Source organism: Ursus arctos, unplaced genomic scaffold, assembly GCF_023065955.2.
Source record: "Ursus arctos isolate Adak ecotype North America unplaced genomic scaffold, UrsArc2.0 scaffold_26, whole genome shotgun sequence".
Classification (NCBI taxonomy): Eukaryota; Metazoa; Chordata; class Mammalia; order Carnivora; family Ursidae; genus Ursus; species Ursus arctos.
This window is the reverse complement of record NW_026622941.1, coordinates 225,147-251,496: the sequence shown is the minus strand read 5'-3', so window position 1 is coordinate 251,496 and position 26,350 is coordinate 225,147. Positions and strand designations below refer to the sequence as shown.

Sequence of the window (26,350 nt, the reverse complement as noted above, 5' to 3'; positions counted from 1 at the left end):
GGAGTCCTCCGCGCCGCCGGGACGCCATGAGTCTGCAGGGGGCTGCGAGAGCCGGAAAGATGTCTGTTCCCTTGTATGGCGCCTGCAGTGAACGTCTATACTCATAAAAAAGGAAGCTGGAACGGGACTCCCCAGGGATAAGGTGGTATCAGTAAATGTCGTGGGGACAGAGAAGCTAGAGGCAGGTATTCCAGGGAGGTAGCTTTTCTGCAAATATGAGGTGTAAACTGGTTCCCCGTGTTCCAGGCTGTCTTGAGCTGGAGCAGCTACCCGGCTAACCCAGCCTTTGCCTTAGACATGGCCACTAACTTTTCCTTCTCCAGGACTCGGCCTCGGGAAGGGTTGTGGGCAAGCGTACGAGGACTGTCCCTCTTCTCCCAGGCCGACGCGGGATATCCCGGAGCCCCGGGAGAGGCTGCCACTCTGATGTCTGAAGACACAGGCCCTAAGTCCAGGCTGGCAATGAAGAGTGATTCCTCGACCCCTGCAGCCCCCCTTAGGGGACTCGGGGCGCCCCTGAGGAGCAGCGAGCCTGTGCGCGCCGCCCCACCTCCGTCGGCGGCCATGGTTCTGCTGGAGGAGGCTGCGGACCTCTTGGTGGTGCACCTGGACTTCCAGGCGGCGCTGCAAACCTGTGAACGGGCCTGGAGGAGCTTGGCCAATGATGACGCGGGCATGTATGTGCTGGGCTCTGTTCATTTCCGGGTGATATTGGGGAGGGACTCAAGATTTTGGTAGTTCTGTCATTCCCAGATTGCTCACAAGAAGCCTTACACCTTGCTTTCATTAGTGGTTCCTCTCAGAGGCAGCGTGCCCATTCTACAGAGGAGGAAACTGAGGCACTGCACAATGAGGTAGAAGTGGTCAAGTCGGGTAACAGAGCTTAGTGGGAACCCACAGCCAATTCTTTTCTCCCTATTCCAGTGTAGAATGGCATGGTGGGAACATAGAATGTGTATTAAGTGTTACTTTATTTCGGTAAGCAGGAATAGGCAGGTGGTGGAAGTCCTCTCCTAGCTAGGTACACTTCTCTCCCCAGGTTCTTCACTTCTGACCTTGCTTGATGAAGGGAAATAGAATTCAGAGCAGGAGTAGTGTACTGGTCCTGTTGAAGGATTGGATTAAAGAATCAATCTGGAGAAAACCTTGGTCCTACATTGCTCTTTCTAATGCTGGTAGCCTCCTCAGGAAGTTGAAGGCATCATTTCTCTGTGGATTGTAATGTTGATTTTGGCTACACTAGGGAGGTGGTGGGTAGAATAGTCAAAGCCGACCCCAGAGAAGGATGAACTGGAGAGCTCTGGCTGTGTTTTTAGCGGGTTGGGTAAGGGCTTGTTGCAGTAAATGCCGGAGACTGTGATTTGGGGTGCCTGGAGGTACCTCACTTGGTGGTGCTAACAGGCCAGTTGTGAAGTTCTGGTACCTACACTCAGGCAGAAACCTTGCTCCATCCCCACTTCTATGCAAACTCTTAGCTCCAGCTCTCTTTCCACCCACACACCTGTGCTACATGTTACCCCTTTCCTGATTTCACCTGGATTCAAAGATGTGTGGAGGCAACAATTGAGTTGCCTCCAGATTTACAGGAACTTTGAACTCCTGTGTGAAAGGGCAGTTTTCCTTGTGTTGGGGCTAGTGAGACCAGTTGTAATTTGAACTCCACTTAAATACTAATGAGGAGGATAGAGGTGATGGCTGCTGTGTTGGGAACTGGGGAGGAACAGTCCCAGGGTGGAGGTAGGAATGGAAACAGGGGAACCACTTTTCTTCTTTCTTCCCTTCCTTTCCTTCCTTTCTTTCCTTGCTTTCTTTCCTTTCTTTCTTTCCTATTTTATTTATTTATTTAGAGAGCATGTAAGACTGGGTGGGGGGAGGGGCAGAGGGAAAGGGAAAGAATCTCCAGCAGACTCTGCACTGAACTGGAGCTCAGAACCTGATGCAGGGCCTGATCCCACAACTCTGAGATATGACCTGAGCAGGAACCAAGAGTCACCTGTTAACTGACTGAGCCACCCAGGCCTTCCTGGAGGGGAACCACTTCTAAACCTGAATTGGTTTTTCTGCTGACAGCTCCTTGGAGGTGAAATGCTCCCTGTGTGTTGTGGGGATCCAGGCCCTGGCAGAAATGAATCGGTGGCGGGAAGTCCTGTCCTGGGTCCTTCGGTATTACCAGGTCCCTGAAAAGCTACCTCCCAAAGTCCTGGAACTGTGGTAGGTCCTTGTTCTGACTCATTGGATCAGTTCAGGAACAAGAGGATTTTCATGTCCTTTTTTGAATCAGTGCCTAATAACTTCTCTTTCCCCCTTCCCTACCATTCCCCTCTATATCTAATTCTTTCCCTGTTTTTTGTTTTGTTTTGTTCTTCTTTTTTTTTTTTTAATGATTTTTTATTATGTTAGTCACCATACAGTACATCCCCGGCTTCCGATGCAAGGCTCGATGATTCATTAGTTGTGTACTGTTTTGTTTTGTTCTTGACCTCAAAACCTAGCTATAAAGGATGAGGAAGGGGGGGGATTTAGGAGTGGGGTTGAGGAAAAGAGGAGGAGAGCGGACAATGGGAATAGGAGATGTGAACTGGGACGACAGAAGTGAAGTATGTCCTAGCTGAGAGAGCTTCTTGCTACTTCCTAGGAACTCGTAATTCTTCTCAGTATCATCATCCCATAGGGAAAGCCTGGAGGACACGGGAGGGACTGGGTAGGAGAGGGTGGTAGTTACAAGAGGTGAACCAACCATGGAGCACTGACTGTTCTTTTTTTGAAACTGGATTATTTGGGGTTGCAGTGTTCTTTTATACAGCAAAATGCAAGAGCCTGGAGCTGTGCTGGAAGTGGTCAGTGCCTGGCTGCAAGATCCAGATAATCAGGGCCTTCCAGAATACAGAGCCTTGGCAGAACTTCATCTGCAGCTGGTGCTGCTGCCTCTGGGCTGCTTGTCGGAAGCTGAGGAGCTAGTGGTGGGCTCTGCAGCCTTCAGTGAGGAGGAGCGGCTGGACGTACTCCAGGCCATTAGTAAGGCAAGGCAACAGCAGAAACTTCAAAACTCGGGCTCTGAGGAGGCCCAGAAGCTAAACCAGGAAGGTAGGACATTATCCTTCTGTGGCCTCTATAAAATGAAGTTGTGGGCTTTCTCATATACCTTGGGGTTTATCATGACATTCCTTGGAGCTTGGGAGCAAGTATTTGTATGAGTAACTCCCAAATCGAAGAACAGGAAACTGTTGATTTGATTAAAAAGCCAAGCCCTGACCCTCTGTAGTTGGCAGTGGAGGGAGAATCTCTGGGAGGTGTCACTGAATCTCAGAACCTTAACTCTTGTCTCTTGAAAGCCACCTTCTCCTTAGGGTCCTCTCACTAGATCTCTTGTCTCTATCATGCTGTCCTGAGTGGGATGTTATTCCTCCTTTAAAGGCTGGCCCAAATACAGACACAGCTGAGGTATGCTGTGGGATAGCTAAAGGAAAAGAAGCTGATACAATAACTTGGTAACTTGACTTAGATAAAAATTACTTATCTTCAGCTTGGGCCCCACTACCCAGCCTCCTGTCTGCCTTTACTTACTAGATCTCCTGGGTATCTTCTTCAGTGATTGATGTCTGCCTTTAAGGGGCAGCCCACCTCTGCACATTGGAGTGTAGTTTCACACAGTGGCTTTTTAGGGAAACCATTTTAAGACCCAACATCGTACACCTGACTATTATCCTACAAGGGATGCCTGCATAGGGGTGGGTGTGGGTGTGGATGTTATTTTGTTATAAGGGATTTTAAAGGTGCCCTACTCCAGACCCTTCCCCTGGTCTTTGATTCCTTCTCATCCTTTTTTTATTTTATTTTTTTAAGATTTTATTTATTTATTCAACAGAGAGAGAGAGACAGCCAGCGAGAGAGGGAACACAAGCAGGGGGAGTGGGAGAGGAAGAAGCAGGCTCATAGCGGAAGAGCCTGATGTGGGGCTCGATCCCATAACGCCGGGATCACGCCCTGAGCTGAAGGCAGATGCTTAACGGCTGTGCCACCCAGGCGCTCCCTTTCGCATCCTCTTTTCCTCGAGTGATCATCTAGTCCATGCAAGGATAGAAAATTCACTATTTCCAGAAGCAGCTCATTCCATCTATGGACAGTTCTATAGGGAAGTTCTTCCTGATGCTGAATTTAAGGTTTTTTGGGGTAGTTTTTAGCCACTGTTCTTTGATTTTTCTCTTGGCACATAGAGAATAGGCATGATCCTTCTTTTTTTATATGGAAGTTCTTTAACTAACTATAATCTTGTTCTCCAAAGTTTTTTCTTTGTGTGCTAAAGAGCATGAACTGCTGAGGTCGAATCACTTCTTTGCAAACAGGTTTTTGGCTTCGGGAATGCCTGTGGCTACCCCAGCCCTCTGCCCCTCCATCTCCTGGGGAGGAAAGATGTTGTGACGGGTTTGATGGCAAGTTCAGAGTGTTCTGTCAGACTTGCCACCACTTGTTCTTGAGTTGGTGGTGTTCATATCTACAATCTAAGACTTCTGAATTCTTTTAAATTCTTCACTATATATATTAAGTGCCTTTCATTTTCCTTCATTAATGTGATAATCAAGAACTACTGCTCTGTGTAGCTCTTTGCACATATCTTAGGCGAAAATATAAGGAATGTTATAAAATAATATTTAAAAAAGTACACCAAATATGCCAGGTTTACCCAGCTGAGTACATGTTGTCTATTAAAAGTCTCTTCTAAGGAGATGACATTCTAGTGTAGTTTGTCCTTAAAACGTTTTTGGAGCTTTTGGACTCTCCTTTAGAACCACTTCATGAACTGCAGGAGTGAACTAGTCTTGTTGCCTTTTGTCCAGCTCTCAAAATCAAGCTCCAAGCTCAGAGTCAGGGAAGCTGGGTCTCATGGAGGTACCCTGCAGTTATACTCTGTCTCCCCGACCAGGCTCCTTCTCCCACAAGTTCCTGTCATTAACGATGTTGCTTCGCCGGCTTTGGTACTGTGCCGTGAGCCACTTCTTTTCCGTGCCCTTCAAAAAGAGCCTCCTGGCCGCTCTGATCCTCTGCCTCTTGGTGCTGAGGTTTGATCCAGGTGAGTAACGAAGCCTGTCTTCTCTCCTGCCCTTCCTGGGGAAGGGGCTGTCGAACAGGGGCTGGGTCTGTGCGAGCCCTCCTGGGGATGGAAGCCTCTCCGGTGCCACTTCTCCCTGAGTCTCCTCTATACGGAGGGACTGTTGGACCTCAGTAAGGGCCAGCTCAGCTCACCTAGGAGAGAGCAGCCCTGGAGTCCATGAGAGCAGTCTGGAGGAAATTCACTCTACTCTGTTGACCCTCGAACATTGAGTCATTGTCATCTACTTTATCCGGCGGTGAATTCTGACTAGAATGTGAGAATTAAAAAAATTTCCTCATCGTAATATCTAAAAAATTGTGTTAAATTGTAAATGAAATATATGTACATTTTAGAAAATGTGGAAAATAGAGAAAAGTATAAAGAAGAAAATAGAAACCACCTTTAAGTTTGTTATTGTAATGGTTATACTTTTAGTCTTTTTCTGTATGGATACAGATGCAATTTTGCATGTTATAAATATCTTTGAAAACATGGCTTTAGATGGCTAAATAATATTCCAATTTACAGAAATTTCCATGATTGATTAATAACCCCCTATTGTTGAACATTTGATTTCTTACTCTGTTTTCTGTAGTGCTGTGAAGCAGACATGAGCTCCCTAAGTGCTATTTGGGAACAACCCTGGTTATTTCCTGAGGATTAACTCCTCAAAATTCAGTGCTGGACCAAAGATTAGGAGCTCACTCTTTTAGATTTTTATGTTTGTGTTATTCTATGTGAGTTATAATCTAATCTCTACTCATGAATTAAATTTAGAATAGAATTATATAACTTTCAAAACTGCAGAGAAAACTGGAGATCCTTATTCCAGTCCCTTCTTTTCCTTTCTTTTTTGATTGAGAAACCTAAGAACTAGAAAAAAAGTAACTAGCCCAGGGCCACACAAATAATTTGTCTATTTTAAAAACTGCCAGTTCTTGGGATGCCTGGGTGGCTCAGTTGGTTAAGCGTCTGATTCTTGGTTTCTGCTCAGGTCATGATTGTGAGATCCAGCCCTCACAAGGAGCTCATGTGGGCTCTGAGCCCAGTGGGGGAGTCTGCTTGAGATTCTCTCTCTCTGCCCCTTCTCCCACTTGCAAGCGTATGTGGGTACTCTCGTGTGTGCGTGCTCTCCCTCTTTCAAATAAATAAATAAATCTTTAAAACATAATGAAAACAAAACCTGCCAGTTCTTGATTTAATCTTTAGGTCTTCCCCATGTTCCCCATTCCCCTTTCTCTTATTCGGTGAGCGTTTTTTGTTTTTTTTTTTTTGCATAGCTCAAAGTTGTCCTTTTTACTTTGCTGAACACTGAGCAGGAATTCCTTCTGAACAGCTGTTTGCTTAAGGAAAGAGTCACTTGTTAATTCTCAGGAAAGGTGAGGATAGTTGGTGTTCATTCCTGTCCACTCTCTGACTTTCTTCTTTGTTCCAGAGACTTGATAAAAATTTAGAATTTTTTTTTGTGGTCGTTTTAAGTCCTGCTCTTATGAGTGGGGACTGCAAGAGGCAATTTTTTTTTTCAGATACATATGTCCATTTTATTTTTTTTATTTTTTTATAATTTTTTATTATGTTATGTTAGTCACCATACAGTACATCCCAAGTTTTTGATGTAAAGTTCAATGATTCATTAGTTGCGTATAACACCCAGTGCACCATGCAATACGTGCCCTCCTTACTACCCATCACCGGGCTAGCCCAATCCCCCCCACCCCCCCGCAAAGCCCTCAGTTTCCCAGAGTCCACAGTCTCTCATGGTTCATTCCCCCTTCTGTTTACCCCCCTTCCTTCTTCCCTTTCTTCTCATACCGATCTTCCTACTTCTTAAGTTCTGTAAATGAGTGAAACCATATGATAATTGTCTTTGTCTGCTTGACTTATTTCGCTTAGCATTATCTCCTCCAGTCCCGTCCATGTTGCTGCAAATGTTGTGAAATCGGTAGGAAGGATGTAAAAAGAGTAGACTGTCAGTAGCTTTCTTTAAAAATAACATTTTTCTTTTTAAAAAAGAAAAAAGTTAAGAAAAATCAGTAATCAAATAAGGAAAAACCAACCAATCAACTCAGCCCTAATTCCAAAGAGGTAGATTGTACTTTATTTTCAATATAATTAACTTAGGATAAAAATAGGTAATACTGTCACTTGGCTCCAGGTTGAGAAGGTATGAAAAGGAATGTAGTAAAGTCTCTTCTCAAATATATCTTCCAGAGGCAGCCACCATTACCAGTGTGTGTGTGTGTGTGTGTGTGTGTGTGTGGCTAAAACATAGTAAGTTTGGATCTTTTTCTCAGCAAACTTAAGGTCACTGTAATCCAAGTGAAGAAAATATACCCCAGAGAATACATCCTAGAGAAAGTGAGAGTTTTCTTTATTGTTGGGGGGGGGGAGCAAATAACAGTAAGCATCAACATATGCTTTAAAAAGATCACACATACTCCGAAAGTTGTAGAGTTTCCAAGGGATGGGACTTGAGGCTGAGGAGGAGAGGAGGGAGTAAAGGCAGACACACTGACAGCAATCTTCCTTTTTCCTGCAGCTTCTCCTTCTTCCTTGCCCTTCCTCTACAAGCTGGCCCAGCTCTTCCATCGGATCCAGGAGGCCATGTTTTCTCTCTACCGACTTCCTATCCACGACTGAGTGGTCTTTCCCATTCCACTCAACCTCTCTACTCCCCAGGTCTGCCGTGACAGAAGCAGAGTCACTCATCCGTAGCAGCCCTCCTGTTGCTGGCTGGGCCCCCAAGGGAGTGGGGCCAGCCCCAATTCTAGAAAGAGCTGATCCATTCTGATGAACTGAGTTTTGCCACCTGAATGTTCTCCCTTTTGCACCCCACTTTGGCTGGTGTAGGTAGGTAATGTAGGAACAAAGTGGGGCCAGAGAGCACAAGTCCTCCAGAATAATACTCCCTTATACCCAGAGGCCCCTTCTAAAGGAGGAGTTTGGGAAAGGAGAGTGTGTCCATGAAATATTCCATCTTCTTGGTAGAGGCAAGGGATTGATTTTTCAGGTCAGGGTGTTAATGAAGCTGGAAGTTCAGAAAACTCTTGATGGAATGACCCTTGGCCTTTCACTTCCATGGAAAACTTACCTCTGAAAATTGCCTCACAGGGCAGGCCCTTAATTAGGCAGAGTGAGGATCTGAGAGGGCCTCTTAATTCTCCTCTGTGCTCCTCTGCACCAGATCTGTGGAGAGGAGCATAGAGAGGTTATTTACCAATACACCATTCCTGTGGTTTTGCAATGGGCTTGAAGCTACTTGGGCCCTCTTTTCAGACCAGGTCGTGGCTTTCAGAACCACCCAGGTGACTGTTGAGAGCAAAGTAAGGCTGCTCTGCTCTTCTCGCTGGGTAAAGCGATCTTGCTTGGTGCCTCTTGGGCTTCAGCTCAATTTTCCAGGTTGTCAGTGGCCAAGTCCTGCTTTGTTACACACTCAGTATTCCTTTGCTCTCTTTCTTCCTGTCAGTTCCTTCTCCCTGCCCTGAAATAGTGTGTTTTTACTTTGTCTGATGGCTGTTTCACCAAGTTCTGCCTGCATCCTTGCCTGGTTACCACAGTTGCTGGCTCCCCTCCTTCCCCCCACTTTCTATGTCCTGTTGTTCTAGTTATAGTCTATTGTTTGTATAATGTACAAGTTTTTCTGCTCGTGTGGCCTTGAAAAGTAGGCCAGCCTCAGAGGCTGATGAACTGAAAATGGAACTGGGTAATCAGGTGAGCTGGAAGGGATGTGTGGAGGGAATTGGACAGAGGGAAGATATGGGTTTTGAAAGTAATGAACAATTCATTGTTAGGGGGAGGAAGCATTGGGGCTATAGCATTTGGGTATTTGAAATGTTTCAGTGTTTTCTGTCACTGGCCACAAGAATCTTACATGTTTCTGTGCAAGTAAACGTAAAACACTACTATGCTGTCCGAATTGTAAAAGGCTTCCAGTAGGGGCTAGCCCTTTCGAGGCTGAAGGCCAAGCAAACCACCCCCAGCTGGGGCTTCAGGCAGTGTTGATGCCAGGAATAGAGGAGGTGCTTAGTAGTTTCCCCGAGGTTGGTTTTCAGGAATTCCAAGTCAACAACTCCTCTTTAATAAAATGGGTAGAAGTAAACCTCACAGGCCCTTGGGAGGTAAGTCCCTAGGGTGTGATCCACCTCTGTAAGAAACAAATCTATGCTTTTACATGTGGGCTTTTAAATAGAGTTAAGAACCCTGGAGAGGGGAGGAGACAGGTAAGCTTTGAGATCTGTTAGAATGATTTCTCAAAGTGAAAATCTGGTCGCTTTCGCTACCCTAGATAAAACTCTTTAATGGCTTCCCATGCCTCACATGGCATTTCTTCTTAAATTCATCATGGAATTTAAGGCCCCTTATGCACTGGTTTTGGCTAACACCTCCACTTTCAGGTGGTGCCTCTGTTCCTCACGCACACTGCCCTCCAGCTGCCCAACCAGTTTTCCGAACATACTCCATGCTACTGTACCTTTAGCACCTGCTGTTCCCTCTGGAAGGTCCAGCTCCCACTTTTTACCTGCTTAGCCCCTCAAATTTCCAGACTTACTCAAAGGTTACCTTTGGAAATCCTTTCCTGATGTCCTCTGCTTCCACCTTTTAGTGGTAGTGACCCCATGGCCTTATAATTGTGAAGTTCTTTGTTACCTCCAGTAACTGTGAGCTCTTTGAAGCTAGGGAATGTGGCTCGTTGCAGTGTTTAAGAATCAGGTTTGGATCCCTGCTCTACCACTCATGAGTGTGTGACTGTTGGAAAGTGACCTGTCCTTTCTCAGCCTCAGTGTCCTCATCTGTTAGTGAGTTATTATCTCATAGGGACTTTTGGGCCTAACCGAGCACCTAGGAAATATGAAGGTATCAGAGGTGTTTAAATTAATGAACTGATAGAGCTACCGTGACAAAAGGTCCATGTGCTTTTGGTGTATTTTGTATTGTGAAAAGTCTGAGTAAAAAGAAGACCTGACTATGCCCAAAACCTTTTTCTGTCTGTCCCCTGAAGTTCCTGCATGTTATTGGGCTTGTAGGCCTCTAGGTTCTCTGTTTGATATTTGTCTTGAACTCTGCAACGTTGTCTGGTAACCAGCCCCAGCTACCTTCCTAGACAGTCAAGGAACTCAGAACTCAGAACTCAGAACTGATGACTTTGACCTTTTCTAAGAATGAAGACTGGTATTCATATCAGTCTTCAAGTCTGGGCTTGACGAGGTCAGAAATAAAGGGAGGGCCTCCTTGTTAGAGGTAGACCCATGCTGTCCAGTATGGTAGCCACTAGCCACAGGTGGCTTTAAGCACTTGAAATGTGGCTGGTCCAAATCGACATGTTCTGTGAATGTAAAATACTTACTAGAGTTTGAAGATTTAATACTGAAAAAATGGAGACTCAATAATTTTTATACTGATTGCATGTTGAAATGATAATATTTGGGTATATTGGGTTAAATAAATTTTATTAAAATTAATTTCAGCTGTTTTTTTACTTTTTTGTGGGGTTACTAGAATGTTTAAGATGACATATATGACTCACATTATATCTCTTCCGGGCAGTGCTGTCGAACACACCCAGTACACATCAAGTTTGGAGGGGATGGCCATCAGCATTGTATGGTGGGATTTTGTAGAGTGTTAGATCTGGGAAGACCATCTCTTATAGCCCCCCCCCCCCCCCCCCCGCTTTTTTAAGTTAAGGAAATTGAGACTCTGAGAGGTGAAGTGATTTGCCCTGAGTCGCGTGGCCTGAATAAGATCAAGGTCTCCTGACCCTCAAGTCTGGTGTTCCTTTCACTGCGCTACGGTTCTGCTACACTTGCCCTACAATCAGTCACTCTCTGGCTGAAATTCACTGTTACTATGCAAATACGTCTGGAGGGGTAACTCTAGCTGGAGTTAGTTGATGAGCTTTACCAGGTTCTGACAGAATACAGCATAGAACAGGTATTTTAAAATGTAGGGATGCCGAGCAGAGCAGCAATGGGTAATAACCTTCTTTGGTCAGATAGGAGGCTGGGAAGGTTGGGGGGTGAGGTGGAGAGATGAAATTAAGCTACTGTGGGCAATCACAGGAGTGGAGGTGGGCGGGCCGGCAAAGGGCATAGTTGGTCTGCTTCAAGGCACTGAGGAGGTACGTCATAGCTTCGTGCCGCGATCTGCACTCTTTTGCATGTATGTGTTTGCACCATGTGTGCATGTAACCATTTAAAAATGATAGTGAAGTTTTATACACATGGTACAGAATTCAAAAGTTACTAAAGGATATTCATGGAAAAGAATATCTTTTTTTCCACTCCCAGTTTCCTGCCTAGAGACCACCTAGAGACCACTACTGTTGATTAATTAATCTTGGATGATTGTTCCTCATCAGCTTATGTGGAGCTGCCTCATTCTTACTAGCTATTCAGTATTCCTTGGTGTGATAGGATCGCAGTGTAGAAAGCCCCCACGCTTTCCCTTTTTAATACATTGAAACCTGTCCACCCTCTCCTAAGCCTAGAAACACAGCACCTCTGAGTTTGAGATTCACAGGTACTGGTCCTGCCTCTTTACTGTCACTTCGTGCAAACATGGAGCAGTCTGTTCAGCCTTTCTGGTAACCACCACAGCCACAGTGGGCAGATAAGAGCAGGCCCTTGTTCACCTTGGACATTCAGATTTTTTGAGTCTGGACTGGCACTCAAGCAGCCTCTGCCATCTGCTGGAAAGAGCCAGAGGAAATGGCAGAAAGAGAAAGGCCTGATGTGAGTTGCAAATAGGCACCTTCTCACTACCTTGCTGTCTTTCCCTTCTTGCACGGAGTCCCAGGGCCAATGGAGTGTGACCTCTGGCATGCACAGGTGAGGCCAGTTGTAATTCTGCTAATTTTACTCTCTGACTTAAGCAAGCTCCCTGCGGTAGCACCCCTTTGGAATTTAATACATGAAGTGTTTACAAGAAGAAAATAGGGCCCTTTTGCTTCCCTCCCTCTGGAAACCTTAGTTTTATGGACTGGTAAGAAGTGAAGTTAAAGGCAATGTGCACAATGCCATTAGCAGCCTATGAAATCCCTCTCTGTGTCATTCCTCCAATGATAAAGTAGCGCTCCAGATATTGTTTACTGGCCTCTGGGCCTCCAGGCCTCCTGATAAAACAATGACTATTTTTCTTGTGTTAAAGCAATGCATATGTATTTTGGTAAATAGTAATAATTGCATAGAAGCAAATATAGAACTCGTGATCACACTACTCAGAGATAACCACTGTTAATATTGATTTTCTTTCAGTTCTCTTTTTTTAAAAATTTTATTTATTTGTCAGAGAGAGCAAGCACAAGCAGGGGGAGGGGCAGAGGGAGAAGCAGGCTCCCCGCTGAGCCAGGAGTCTGATGCGGGACTCGATCCGAAGACCCTGGGATCATGACCTGAGCCGAAGGCAGATGCTTAACCAACTGAGCCACCCAGGCATCTCTCAGTTTTATTTTTTTTTTAAGCATCTAACACTCTCGGTAGCCCGGGTGCTTGAAAAACTGAAAAAATGGAAATTTCTAGACAGAATGTTCATGAGTGAGACTAACTGGCTCAGCTGGGTGCTGTCTACTGAGGAGAGTAGACATGATCTCGGAAAGGTCGGGCTGGGGGAGAAGAGGCCGTGCAGCCAGTTGTTCTTCTGTGGTGGCTAAATAGCTTGAGGTATAATGGAATGGTGAAATGTCCACTAATGCCCACTTTCACCAGCACTGCCAGATCCCAATAGGTAGGATTGGGATTTCATTACCTACTTCTAATTTTAATACTGACCCAAGCTCATATTTAACACAATTTCCAAGCTCCTGTTTCTTTGAAACTTTTAACATCCCCTTGTCCCTATTATACTACCTGAGGCAGGGACTGACACGCGTAAGATAGTATTTGGAGACTTGGTTGAAAAACAAAAGGATTTTTGCAGAAGTATGTCAGTATAGAAAAAAGTCACTTTATTTTATTTTTTAACTATATGTATAGTTTTATATATATATAGTTATATATACATATATATATTTAAAGATTTTATTTAAGAGAGAGAGACTGAGAGAGCATGAACTGGGGGAGAGGCAGAGGGAGAGGGTGCCCCGCTGAGCAGGGAGCCCGATGTGGTACTTGCTGGGATCATGACCTGAGCCGAAGTCAGATGCTTAACTGACTGAGCCACCCCAGTGCCCCAACAATATACTGTTTTTAAGATTTTATTTATTTATTTATTTGAGGGAGAGAAAAAGAGGGAGAATGAGAGGAAAGGGCCAAGAAACAGACTTCCCACTGAGCAGGCAGCCTGATGCTGGGCTCGATTCTGGAACTCCGGGATCATGACCTGAGCCAAAGGCAGACGCTTAACCGACTGAGCCACCCAGGTGCCCCCAAAAAAGTCACTTTAGTGTTAACATCAGGGCACCTGGCTTTTTAAAAATCTTTTAAAAAAATAGTAACATCAATTTTATTTATATATAGAGATCCTTTGGGCAGAAAACCAAATTGTATGGTCCTTAGAATGTAACCAACAGATTCTCACGCTCAGAGAGATATTACATTCTAGAAAAAACCCATTTGTACTTTTATGCAAAAGACTTGTTTTCCAAATGCAATAGAGTACTGTCTCTTCTTTGGTGCCTTCATCTGTCTCTAGCCTCTCTGACTGCTCCTTTGCTGTTTCTTTGGCTGGTTTCTCTTTTGCTTTTGGCCTTCAAACTTGAAGTGAGTGTATCCTCAAGGCTCTGCCCACAGCTCTTCTCTTTCTACGTATTCTCTCTTGGTGAGTTTTTCTACTCTCATGGATTCAAGTACCTATCTGAAAGACCTCCCAGTCTCCAACTCCATCTCTCATTTCTCAGGGTTCATCTAATTATATTTCCAACTGCAGAGAAAACCTGGACCCACATTCCTTCTCTCCTCTCACATTCCTTCTCTCCTCTTCCTAAAGTCTCTCACGCGAACTCTTGGTCTTCATTCTTACTGTTAATTAGCTTCACGCCCAAACCCATGCAGGCCCTGTGTTCTCCCTTGTGCTTCACCTTTCCATAGACTGCTTATCCTTTAGATCTCAACTTATCAGTCATCCAGATTCCTCCTTCTGTGACATTTGTACTGACCATTCTTGGTATTGCCATGATATTTCTCTTTTCAGACAGTCTCTTGTACTTAATAGCCAAACTATTCATTTTACTAAGTCAATAGATCCTTGTTTTGTTCTTTATTTTAGAAAGTCTTATTTTGTCTCTCTAACTGGATAAAAGCCTTTTGTATGGGACAGGGACCATGTCTTCTTTTTTTTTTTAATTTTTGATGTAAAGTTCGATGATTCATCAGTTGCGTATAACACCCAGTGCACCATGCAATACGTGCCCTCCTTACTACCCATCACCAGCCTATCCCATTCCCCACCCCCTCCCCTCTAAGCCCTCAGTTTGTTTCTCAGAGTTCATAGTCTCTCATGCTTCATTCCCCCTTCTGATTACCCCCCTTTCTTTATCCCTTTCTTCCCCTACTGATCTTCCTAGTTCTTATGTTCCATAGATGAGAGAAACCATATGATAATTGTCTTTCTCTGCTTGACTTATTTCACTTAGCATTATCTCCTCCAGTGCCGTTCATGTTGCAGCACATGTTGAGAACTCGTTCTTTCTGATAGCTGAGTAATATTCCATTGTATATATGGACCACAGCTTCTTAATCCAGTCATCTGTTGAAGGGCATCTCAGCTCCTTCCACGAATTAGCTATTGTGGACAATGCTGCTATGAACATTGGGGTGCATATGGCCCTTCTCTTCACTATGTCTGTCTCTTTGGGGTAAATACCCAGTAGTGCAATGGCCGGATCATAGGGTAGCTCAATTTTTAACTTTTTAAGGGACCTCCACACTGTTTTCCAGAGTGGCTGTACCAACTTGCATTCCCACCAACAATGTAGGAGGGATCCCCTTTCTCCACATCCTCTCCAACAATTGTTGTTTCTTGCCTTGTCAATTTTTGCAATTCTAACTGGTGTAAGGTGGTATCTTAGTGTGATTTTGATTTGAATTTCCCTGGTGGCTAATGATTTTGAACATTTTTTCATGTATCTGTTAGCCATTTGTATGTCATCATTGGAAAAGTGTCTGTTCATATCTTCTGCCCATTTTATGATTTGTTTATTTGTTTCTCGTGTATTGAGTTTGAGAAGTTCTTTGTAGATCTTGGATATCAGTCTTTTATCTGTAGTATCATTTGCAAATATATTCTCCCATTCCATGGACTGCCTCTTAGTTTTTTTGACTGTTTCCTTGGCTGTGCAGAAGGTTTTTATCTTGATGAAGTCCCACAAGTTCATTTTATCTTTTGTTTCTCTTGCCTTTGGAGATGTGTCATGAAAAAGGTTGTTTTGGCCGATGTCGTAGAGGTTGCTGCCTATGCTCTCCTCCAGGATTTTGATGGATTCCTGTCTCACATCGAGGTCTTTCATCCATTTGGAGTTTATCTTTGTGTATGGTGTGAGATAGTGGTCAAGTTCCATTCTTTTGCATGTAGCTGAGGGACCATGTCTTCTAACAATAATAGCCAACAGGCACCATTCAAAGCACTTATATTTGCTAATTCAATCTTCTTTTTTTAATTTAATTTTTCATTTTTATTTATTTTTTTTGATGTAATGTTTGATGATTCATTAGTTGCATATAACACCCAGTCAATCTTCTAACAAGCCAGTGAGGCAGATATTATCTTTATTTTAGATAGATAATAAACAGATACAGAAAGATTAAGTAACTTGCCCAATTGTCCCATAGCTATTAAGTAGTAAAGCTGGGATCTGAACATAGGCAGACTGATACCAGAGTTCATGTTCTTATATCCCCTGTAACAAACAGAATGAGGCCATGCAGGTAAGAGGCCATGTAATAAAGATTTTTTGAATAAATTTGGATTTGGTCTTGAGAATTAGAGGAAGGATGAAATAGAAGCAGCAAAGAGGGTGAGCAGAAAGGCAAGCATCAGGGCTGAAGGGTGGAGGTGGAGGTAGAAAGAGAAGACAGATCTTTGGCACTGTTTTAGCAGTATCATTGCTCAGCTTACTGCAGAGGGAAAGTGCAGGAGGTATTCCTTCTCAAGTGTACCAGTGATGACAAAGACAGCCTGGCAGGTGTCATTCAGTGTAGATATAAATACAAGCTTGTGGTTCTATCAGATGACTTCTATGGACAAGCCAGGCTCTCGGTTACCAGCAGACTCCGCTGGATCCCATGGAATGGGCTGCTTTCTCTGAAAGGAAGCTACTTTGTTTCTTTGATCCCTTTCAAAGTGCTGTCTGAGAGTTTTGCTCACCCTTCCTAATCTGTTGCCAAGCTGGAATGCTGCTAAATTGGCTTGTTACCCTAAAAGAGCCACCCTACACACTCTGGATCTCCCTGAGCATTTGGTCTCTTGATTGTGGGTGGCAGCCTCCTCCCAGCAGGTACCCACTCCTCTGGAACATTCTGAAGATCCTACCCCCTTCCCTCTTAGTACTTGTTACTGTTCTGTCCTATTTGTGGATTTCATGGTCTCCTAGGTGACAGTTAGCTGTTTCAGAGGTGCTAAAGACAATGGTTAAAAGATATGCCCCATTAATCCTCCCAAGAAATACAAGGAATTTTACAAAGCCTTTTTTTTTTTTTTTTTTTTTTTTTAAGAGATCAGGCTTAAACCCAACGGGATAATTTTGCTATATAAGTGAGAGGCAGTGTGGGATGGTGTTTGAGAGTGTGGGCCCTGAGACTCTAATACCTGAGTTCATATCTTGGTTTCCCAACTTTGACCTTGGGCAAACCATCTTTTCCTGTGCCTTACTTTCTTCATCTGCAAAATGAGGATATAAATTGTATTTACTTCATAGGTTTGTTGTGAAGATTGAATGGTACTAACTTGTATAAACACTGAAAAAGTTCATAGCATATAGTGAGCAGGTGCTAGTTATTCTTAACATTGCCATTAATTAAGTGTGAGCTGCGGGAGGGAACGTCAGTAGTGTTAGATCATTCATTCATTCATAATGTTAGATCATTCATCATCATCAAACCGCGAAACAGGAAGCCTCCCCCAGTTCCTGGTTCTCAGCTCAGGAACTAGGCTTTGCAGGTGACTCTAACTACTTAAAGAAGTGCCAAGCCTTTTTTTATATGTTTATTTAAGAATATATTTAGTTTTCTGAATATGCAGTGCAGTCATATGGTTTTTAAAAAAAAGTATGAAAACGTCTAGTGTGAAGAACTTTCCATTCCTGTCTATCATCCAGCAAGTTCCTTCCTCTCCCAAGTACTGGCTGCTGCTATTCATATTTTTATTTCTTCTTCTTGAGTTTCTTTGTACATATATAACAAAATATGGATATAGATCCTATTTTTTTCTTTTTTAAAAAACATAGTTGTAGTATGTTATATGCACTGTTTAATTCCCTGTGTTTTATTTTTTCAAAGAATAAGAATGATTTTGAGGGAGATAAAGGAAAATATGTTACTATAATGTGGACCTTTGGAAATAGGACTAGGCTGGTTTTGGTTCTGGCTCTGATACTAACTTGCTCCATAACTGCAAAAATCACTTAATCCTGGGTCTCAGTTTTCTCACTTCAAAGATGGTGATAAAAATTACCTGCCTTATAATATTTTGTGTCAAGTGAGCAAAAGTCTATAAAAAATTTTGAAAAGTATTAAGTGATACACATGGGGTGGAGTATTGGAAACACTACGTAATACTTAATATTATAAAATAGGATGGTTAAGTCTTTTTATTAAAATAGGTTGAAAATTTTTGAAATAGAGGCACTTGGGTGGCTTTAGTCAGTTAAGTGTCTGCCTTGGGCTTGGATCATGATCCTGGCATCCTGGAGTGGAGTCCTACGTCAGTCTCCCTGCTCAGTGGGAGTCTGCTTCTTCCTCCCCCTGCTCTTGTGCTCCTGCTCTCTCTCTCTCCCTCTCAAATAAATAAATAAATAAATAAAATCTTAAAAAAAAAAGAAAATATTTGAAATAGATGCATTAAATAGAAAGACTAAATAGATACTGACTTTTCATATGGGCTCATTTAGCTGAATTAAGTAAGACTTAAATGATCCACTAGAGATCTGTGTATAGTTACACATGCAACTACAAATTAACACTTTCTCTGAATTATTTCAAATAATCAGGTAATAGGTTAAAAAAGAATATGCTCTCTGCTTCACCTTTACTTGGGAGGGTGGGGATTGGTGAGTAAGGAGGTAATAGAGTTTGTGAGAGAATTTTTTTTTCAAACTTCTCTGTGTGTGTGTGTGTGTGTGTGTATTATTTTTTTAAATTGAAGTATAGTTGACACAATGTTATATTAGTTTCAGGTATACAACATAGTGATTTGACAACTTATGCTGTGGTTATGCTGTGCTCACCACAAATGTAGTCACCATCTGTCACCACACAATGCTATTCAATACCATTGACTAGATTCCCTGTGCTGTACTTCTTATTCCCATGACTTATTCCATAACTGGAAACCTGTATCTCCCACTCCCCTTCATCTGTTTTGTCATTCCTCTCACTCCCCTTCCCTCTGGCAACCATCAGTTTGTCCTCTGTATTTATGGGTCTGTTTCTGCTTTTTGTTTATTCATTTCTTTTGTCTTTTAGATTCCACATATAAATGAAATCACTCTAGGTCCATCCATATTGTCACAAATGGCAAGATCTCGTTCTTTTTTATGGCTGAGTAATATTCCATTGCGTATACCACATCGTCTTTTATCGTTCATTTATTGATGGATACTTGAGTTGCTTCCATATCTTGGCTATTATAAATAATGTTGCGATAAACATAGGAGTACATACATCTTTTTCAAATTAGTATTTTCACTTGTTTGGGTAAATACCTAGTAGTGGAATTACTGGATCACATGGTAATTCTATTTTTAATTTTTTGAGGAACCTCCATACTGTTTTCCATAGTGGCTGCACCAGTTTACATTCTCACCAACAGTGCACAAGGGTTCCTTTAGTGAGAGAATATTTTGTTTGGCTAAAGAGAAAGGCTGGGAATATCTGGACCAAGAGGGGGTAAATCTACTTTATAAGCAAGAGTCCATGACAGGGAAGCAGGTACAGGTGGGTAAAGTTTTGGTGGGTACTTGAGTTTTAAAAATGGACTCATGAGGCAATATCGCTAGAGTCAAGAACCAAAAAGTCAAATTGACTGGAGTGAAGAATAGCCTGGTTCCTAGCCTGGCTCTGCTGCTACATGGAATGGACTTTATTTTTAGGTTGTTTTAACAGTCCATGTTACTTATCATATTTTAACATACCAAATACTTTCTATTTATTCAAACAACTTTACTAAAAGGTTGAAAATTAAATAATCTAAATCTTCTCTGTAATATACATTCATATTTGTTTATCATAAGCACATATAGACTGCTTTCAGTTCTGCAGCTTTTTCATTTACTATTATTGTCTACTCAGTTTCCAACATTATCTACTTCCTTTCCATATGTGTTTGTTTCCTACGGTGACTGTCACAGATTACCACAAACTGGGTAGCTTAAAACAACAGAAATTTAGAGGGCTTCAGAGGGGAGGTGGGTGGGGGAGGGGGATAGACTGGTGATGGGTAGTAAGGAGGGCACGTATTGCATGGTGCACTGGGTGTTAATACGCAAGTAATGAATCATGGAACTTTACATCAAAAACTAGGGATGTACTGTATGGTGACTAACATAATAAAAAAATATTATTTAAAAAAAAAAAGGCCATACTTGAAGCTCTTAAAAAAAAAAACAAATTTATTCTCTCACAGCTCTGGAGGCCAGGAGTCCAAAATCAAGGTGTCTCTCTGAAAGCTGTAGGGGAGAATCCTTCCTTGCCTTTTTCAGGTCTGAGTGGCTCCTTGCATGGAGAGGGAGGAAGATGGTAGAAGAGTAGGGGACCTTAGTTTTGTCTGGTCTCTGGAATTCAGCTAGATAGCTATCAAATCATTCTGAACACCTGTGAACTCAACCAGAGATCTACGAAGAGAATTAGTGCAATTCTACAAATAGAAAAGGGACCACTTTCTACAAGAATGACAAGACGGAAAAACTCACCCCGAAAAAGAGAACAAGATGCAGTACCGAATCAGTATAGATACAAGTAAGATGCCTGAACTAGAGTTCAGAATAATGATTAGAAAGATACTACCTGGGCTTGAAAAGAGCATAGAGGACACTAGAGAATCCCTCCCTGGAGAAATGTGTGGCTCCTCACATTCACTGCTTTGGGGCAACATAACTCCCATCTCTGCCTCCATCTTCATTTGGCCTTCTGTGTTTCTATCTTCTTTTCTAATGCTTATAAGGGAAATTGTCATTGAATATAGGACCCCCCCAATCCAGATGATCACATCTTGATACATCTTAATTGCATCTAAAAAGACTGGTACCCCAAATAACAGTGTGAGATTCCGAGTGGACATGTCTTTTGGGGACCACAATTCAACGCACTGGTATACATTAGTACCCATATAGTATTCCTTCCTATTTTTAAAAAGATTTTATTTATTTACTTGAGACAGAGCAAGTACAGAGGGAGAGGGAGAAGTAGACGGCTGCTGAGCAGGGAGCCTGATGTGGGACTAGGTCCCAGGACTCTGGGATCATGACCTGAGCCGAAGGCAGACACTTAATGGACTGAGCCACCCAGGTGCCCCATATTCCTTCCTATTAATAAGCTGGCCATTTCAGTTCTTTCTGACTTTTTGCTGATATGAATAGCAGCTCTAAACGGATGCATATGAAAATGCCACGAAACAGTACTATTATTTTCCTTGTGTGTTATTTTCTCGGATAATTTTCCGAAGTCAATTTATAACGTCAGTGGTGAGAACAGGTTTCCAGCTCTTTTAATATACTGCCAAGGTGTGGTCCAGAGAGATTGGATCACTTTGCAATACTCACAGCAATATGTGAAATAACTGCCCCCCCAAAAAAAGAGATAATTCAGCCAATTGTTTCAATGTCCAACAAGAGGCAATTAATCTAACAAGTAAAGAATTAACTATATACAGAATACCACAGCCTCAGAGAGAAGAAGGTAATGACTCAACTGCCTTATCTTTGCTGTGTTGCCACTTTATCCCACACAGATCTGTTGATGCTTTTTTAGGGGCTGGCAGCTGAAGAGAGTGTTTACCTGATCTGTAACAGAACCTTAGATGCAATGAAGGTAAGGCCTTCCGCACTGGCCTCTAATCAGCTTGAGCCAACTTGTGAGGGAAATGAGTTTTTTTCTTAGTTCCCCAACCTCAGCATTCTTTGCAATTTGCTTGTCTGTCTTTGACCCCCAGGCCTAAGCGCCTACCGCCTCACATTCTCACTGCGTCATCTTTCTGCTGAATTCTGTGTGGCTGACCTATGTTAGCCTAAAGGGCTGATCACCTCAGGGGAGGTGAGTTTAACAGGGATTAAAAGCTAAAGTTATGGAGATGATGCACTAAGAGGTGCCATTTCTGGTGTCAACCAATTGGGAGGAGTGTGAGCAGAGGAAGAATCAGGGCCAATAGGAAAATACTGCCTTCCCCAGCTTGAAACAAAACAACCCAGACTCTCTTAAGGTTGATTTTGAAAGGAGACTCGCTCGGGAGAAGGTAAACTGGATTGTGTGACTCCAAATTTATCCTGAGGCTCACCTCCTTGATGGTGTCTTGATGGTTATGGTGGCTGCAACTGTGCAGACTTCAAAGAGAACCACTTCATCTGTGATTACTGTGGCCAAAGATTCCCGTCCTTCTGTTAGTACCAGGCAGCACAGGAGAAACAGCTTGGACTATTGTTGTTATATGCGAGTGTACTTAAGACTAGAGAATAACCAAAGTTAAGTAAACATGGTGAATACCTAAATCTAGATAATCTGATTATAAAATCTAATCTGCTGTCCGGAATTTGTCATCTCACAGCAGTGTAGGTGCCTGGAAATTAACAGGTCTTTTTTTTTTTTTTTTTTTTATCTCTTCCTCCAGGTTCCCCGTCTCCCTCCACACGGGAACTCCATCTTTAATACACACCCCTGGGAGCACCAAACCAGATATGTGGACTCTCAAAGTCTAAGCTAAGAGAATGAGGAGAAGTCCTCTTCACCTGCAGTTTGCCCTTCCAGTTCCACTCTATAGGTAATGATGGAACATTTGAGTTTAGCCTTTGGTACCAGACTCCCTGAGTACAAACCCCAGCTCTACCTCTTAACAGTTGTGATCAGGATTGAGTTAGTATGTCCTTTTTTTTTTTTTTTTTTTTAAGATTTATTTATTTATTTGAAGGGGAGATGGGCAGAGAGAGAGAAAATCTCAAGCGGACTCCCCAGTGAGCCTGAGATCATGACCTGAGCCGAAACCAAGGGTTCGATGCTTTACCAACTGAGCCGCCCATGTGCCCCAGGATTGACATTAACATTTCTAAGTCAGATTCTTCATCTGTAAAACGGGATAATAAAATTTTTAATTTCAGAAGTTTATGGTAAGGAATAAAAGAGATAAACCCTTAGCACAGTGTTTGGCACACAGGAAGTGTTGTGTCAGCAAATATTACAGACATAAGTGTAAATAAATATTGTATAAATAATAAGTATATAAATAATCATGAAGACTAACTCTTCTCTTGGGTGACTGATAGAAATTACCTTACCTCCTACTCAAATGGATGTGGCTCAACTTTTGAGGCTATCACAAAAATGATTATATTTGAGAATGTGACTTCACAGCCCAAAAAATTCATGCAAGAAATACATTCATACATAGTTACTGGGATGCGGAGTAATTTCTTTACAAGGCCTAAGTAACAGTGAACAGGAACTTTTTTCCTCAGAAATATAAATATAATCACTAGTATTGTTATTATCATTTTTATCGAGAGGGAGAGAGAGAGAGGAGAGAAGTATTGACTTAAAGAATTGGCTCACGTGATTATGGGAGCTGAGAGATCCCAAGATCTGCAGTCAGCAAGCTGGACCCCAGGAGAACTGATGGTACAGTTCTAGTCCAAGGGCGAGAGACTAGTGTCCTGGCAGGCAGCTGTTCTCTCTTACTTAGCTTTCTGTTTCTATTGCAGTCTTCAGTTGATTGGGTGAAATCCACCACGTTATCAAGGGCAGTCTGCTTTACCCAGTCTACTGATTCACGTGTTAATCTCATTCAGAAGAACCCTCGCAGACACACCCATAATAATTTTCTGACCAAATATCTAGGAATCCTATGACCCAGTAAAGTTGAAACAATAATCATCCAGGACTGAAAAAACATGTCCTTCCTCCTTTCCAAACTTCCACTCAGTGATAAAGGCATAGGGTGGAAGTGGGATGGGGAATTATCAATGAAATCTGGGTTGCTACAAGTCAAATAATTTTAAGAGGACTTAAAAACTAAAAGGAAGCAAGCATTTTTTTTTATTCCAAAGACCCTAAGGCCACAGTTTTAGTCTGCTCCAGCTGTCATAACAAAATATCACACACTGGGTATTAAACTATGGAGATGAATTTTCTCATAGCTCTGGAGGCTGGAAATCTAAGACTAACATCCAGCAGGGTCAGTTTCTGGTGAGACCTCTCTTCCCGACTTGCATACAGCTTCCGTTTTGGGTCCTCATATGGCCTTCCTCTGTGCGTGTGCATTGCTTGTGTCACTTCATCTTCCTGTAAGGACACCAGACACTGGATCAGGGCCCTACTCTTAGTGACTTCATTTAACTTTAGTTATCTCCCTAATGGCCATGTCTCCAAATAGGCACAGTGTGGATTAGGGCTTCAACACAGGAATGGGGGGGAGAGCACAACCCAGCATTTATGGGGTGGTCATGGCTCCCTCCAGCCCAAACCCCATAAAGGGAAGGATGACAAAGTTCAAAGGGCAATTATCATATGGTTTCTCTCATCTATGGAACATAAGAACTAGGAAGATCGGTAGGGGAAGAAAGGGATAAAGAAAGGGGGGGTAATCAGAAGGGGGAATGAAGCATGAGAGACTATGGACTCTGAGAAACAAACTGAGGGCTTCAGAGGGGAGGCGGGTGGGGGAATGGGATAGGCTGGTGATGGGTAGTAAGGAGGGCATGTATTGCATGGTGCACTGGGTGTTATACGCAACTGATGAATCATCGAACTTTACATCAGAAACCAAGGATCTACTGTATGGTGACTAACATAATATAATAAAAATTCATTAAAATTTTAAAAAAGGGCATCATCATAATCACTAGTGTTGTCATTATCATTTTTATCTTGAGACATTAAGCACCTGTTCACAGCATATTTGCTGGTTCACAAAGAGAACTCAAAACTCATTTTTTCAACAGTGTTTATTGAGCATCTTTGATACACTCAACTAGCTACTTCTTTTTGGTCTGATGCATTTATTGCTATATCCCCCACCCTAGACAGCATCTGACACATCATACATACTCAGTAAATGTCAGTGAGATTGACTGAAAGGGTGAGTGCTCATGAGCTTTCAGAGATCCAGGTCTCCCAGAAGGCTCTCTCCCACCCCCAGCCTCTGCTGTGTCTGCGCCTGACTCACGGACACTGACCCTTGGGCAGCTCAGGGCTTGTTGATCCAACAACCGCTCAACTTTGCCCCCTGGATTCTGTCTTGGCCTCTGTCCCAGGCTTTCCGGGAAATCCAAACCCAGCTGTTCTCAGTCTTGACTTTGCTATTCCTTACTGATCTCTGTAACTTTGTGGGGCTCTCACTCCTCTGTGTGGCAGATACATGAATGGCCAGTCAAATTGGGTCTGTTCTCAATGCTATGACCACATAGCAGGTCTTTTTTTTTTTTTAATGTAAATTTTAGTTAGTGAACATACAGTACAATATTAGTTTCTGGAATAGAATTCAGTGATTCGTCACTTACATAAAACATCAGTGCTCATCACAAGTGCCCTCTTTAATACACATCTCTCGTCTAGCCCATCCCCCACCTGCCTCCTTCCATCAACCCTCAGTTTGTTCTCTGTTAAGTGTCTCTATGGTTTGTTTCCCTTTCTCCCTTTTTTCTTTCCCCTCTTCCCATATGTTCATCTGTTTTGTTTCTTAAATTCCACATGTGAGTGAGATCATATGGTATTTGTCTTTCTCTGACTGACTTATTTCAGCATAATACACTCTAGCTCTATCCATATCATTGCAAATGGCAAGATTTCATTCTTTTAGATGATTGAGTAATATTCCATTGTATATATGCACATTTTCTTTTTTTCTTTTTTTATAATAATTTTTTATTATGTTATGTTAGTCACCATACAGTACATGCCAAGTTTTTGATGTAAATTTCCATGATTCATTACTTGCATATAACACCCAGTGCACCATGCAATACGTGCCCTCCTTACTACCCATCACCAGCCTATCCCATTCCCCCACCCCCCTCCCCTCTGAGGCCCTCAGTTTGTTTCCCAGAGTCCATAGTCACTCATGGTTCATTCACCCTTCTTTTTAACTCCCCCTTCCTTCTTCCCTTTCTTCTCATACCAATCTTCCTACTTCTTATGTATCATAAATGAGTGAAACCATATGATAATTGTCTTTCTCTGCTTGACTTATTTCGCTTTGCACCACATTTTCTGTATCTGTTCTTCAGTCGATGGACATTTGGGCTCTCTCCATAGTTTGGCTATTGTTGATAATGTTGCTATAAACATCGAGGTGCATGTACCCCTTTGAATCTGTAATTTTGTATCCTTTGAGTAAATACCTAGGATCAACTAGTCACTTTTGATGGGGGAGGACAACACAACCCTTGCCTTTAAGGTGTTCCAAATTTGTAGGAATGTTTAAACACATGCACACACACACACATATCTAGAATCCAAAGTGGAAAGTGATAAGTGTACTGGAAGAAGTAATGGAATATGCTATGGGATTTAGAAGAGAAAGAAATATATAGTTAGTAATAGTCATTATCCTTTATTGAGCATTTACCATTATATGCTTGGGAGTTAGCTTAATCATGATTCTCAATTTTCAGGATATTATATTATAAGACAGACAAAAATTCAACTCATAACCTAATAAGTACTGTATGTATCAGTGGGCAAAGTGTAGTACTTTAGTCAAAGCAGCTCTGTGTAGTAGTATCTTGAGAAAAGCCATGAATTTGCCTGGAGTGATTTGATGGTTGGTGGTCAGGTGCCTGAGAAAAGTGGGATGGGAGACTGGGTTTCATATTTCAGCAGGGATTGGCCTCTGCTGGGGAAAGTGGATGGAGGTTTAATAATGTTGCCAAAATCAGAAGTGTAAAGAGAGGGGATCTTACCAAGGCCAGAC

At 42.5% G+C, this 26,350-nt stretch overlaps 1 protein-coding gene across 8 annotated transcripts; it reads left to right on the top strand.

Annotated features, from left to right (window-relative positions):
• Window positions 1–24,277, top strand: PEX26 (peroxisomal biogenesis factor 26). 8 transcript variants are annotated; one of them, XR_008961518.1, is made up of 7 exons: window positions 19–677; window positions 2,071–2,211; window positions 2,789–3,084; window positions 4,922–5,068; window positions 21,205–21,264; window positions 22,058–22,207; window positions 22,355–22,673. XR_008961518.1 is itself a non-coding variant. In XM_026502791.4 (6 exons), exons 2-6 carry the CDS (start codon window positions 427–429, stop codon window positions 7,727–7,729), a joined length of 936 nt encoding a protein of 311 aa, XP_026358576.2. In that variant the 5' UTR covers window positions 1–142; window positions 382–426; the 3' UTR covers window positions 7,730–10,548. The 8 variants fall into 8 exon arrangements, 7 of the variants coding, with proteins under 7 accessions (XP_026358576.2, XP_048072537.1, XP_044241292.2 ...); XM_026502791.4 differs by lacking the exons at window positions 21,205–21,264; window positions 22,058–22,207; window positions 22,355–22,673 and adding an exon at window positions 7,629–10,548 and having other exon boundaries at window positions 1–142; window positions 382–677; XM_048216580.2 differs by lacking the exon at window positions 21,205–21,264 and having other exon boundaries at window positions 19–142; window positions 382–677; window positions 22,058–24,277.
• The last annotated feature ends 2,073 nt before the right edge of the window (window positions 24,278–26,350 follow it).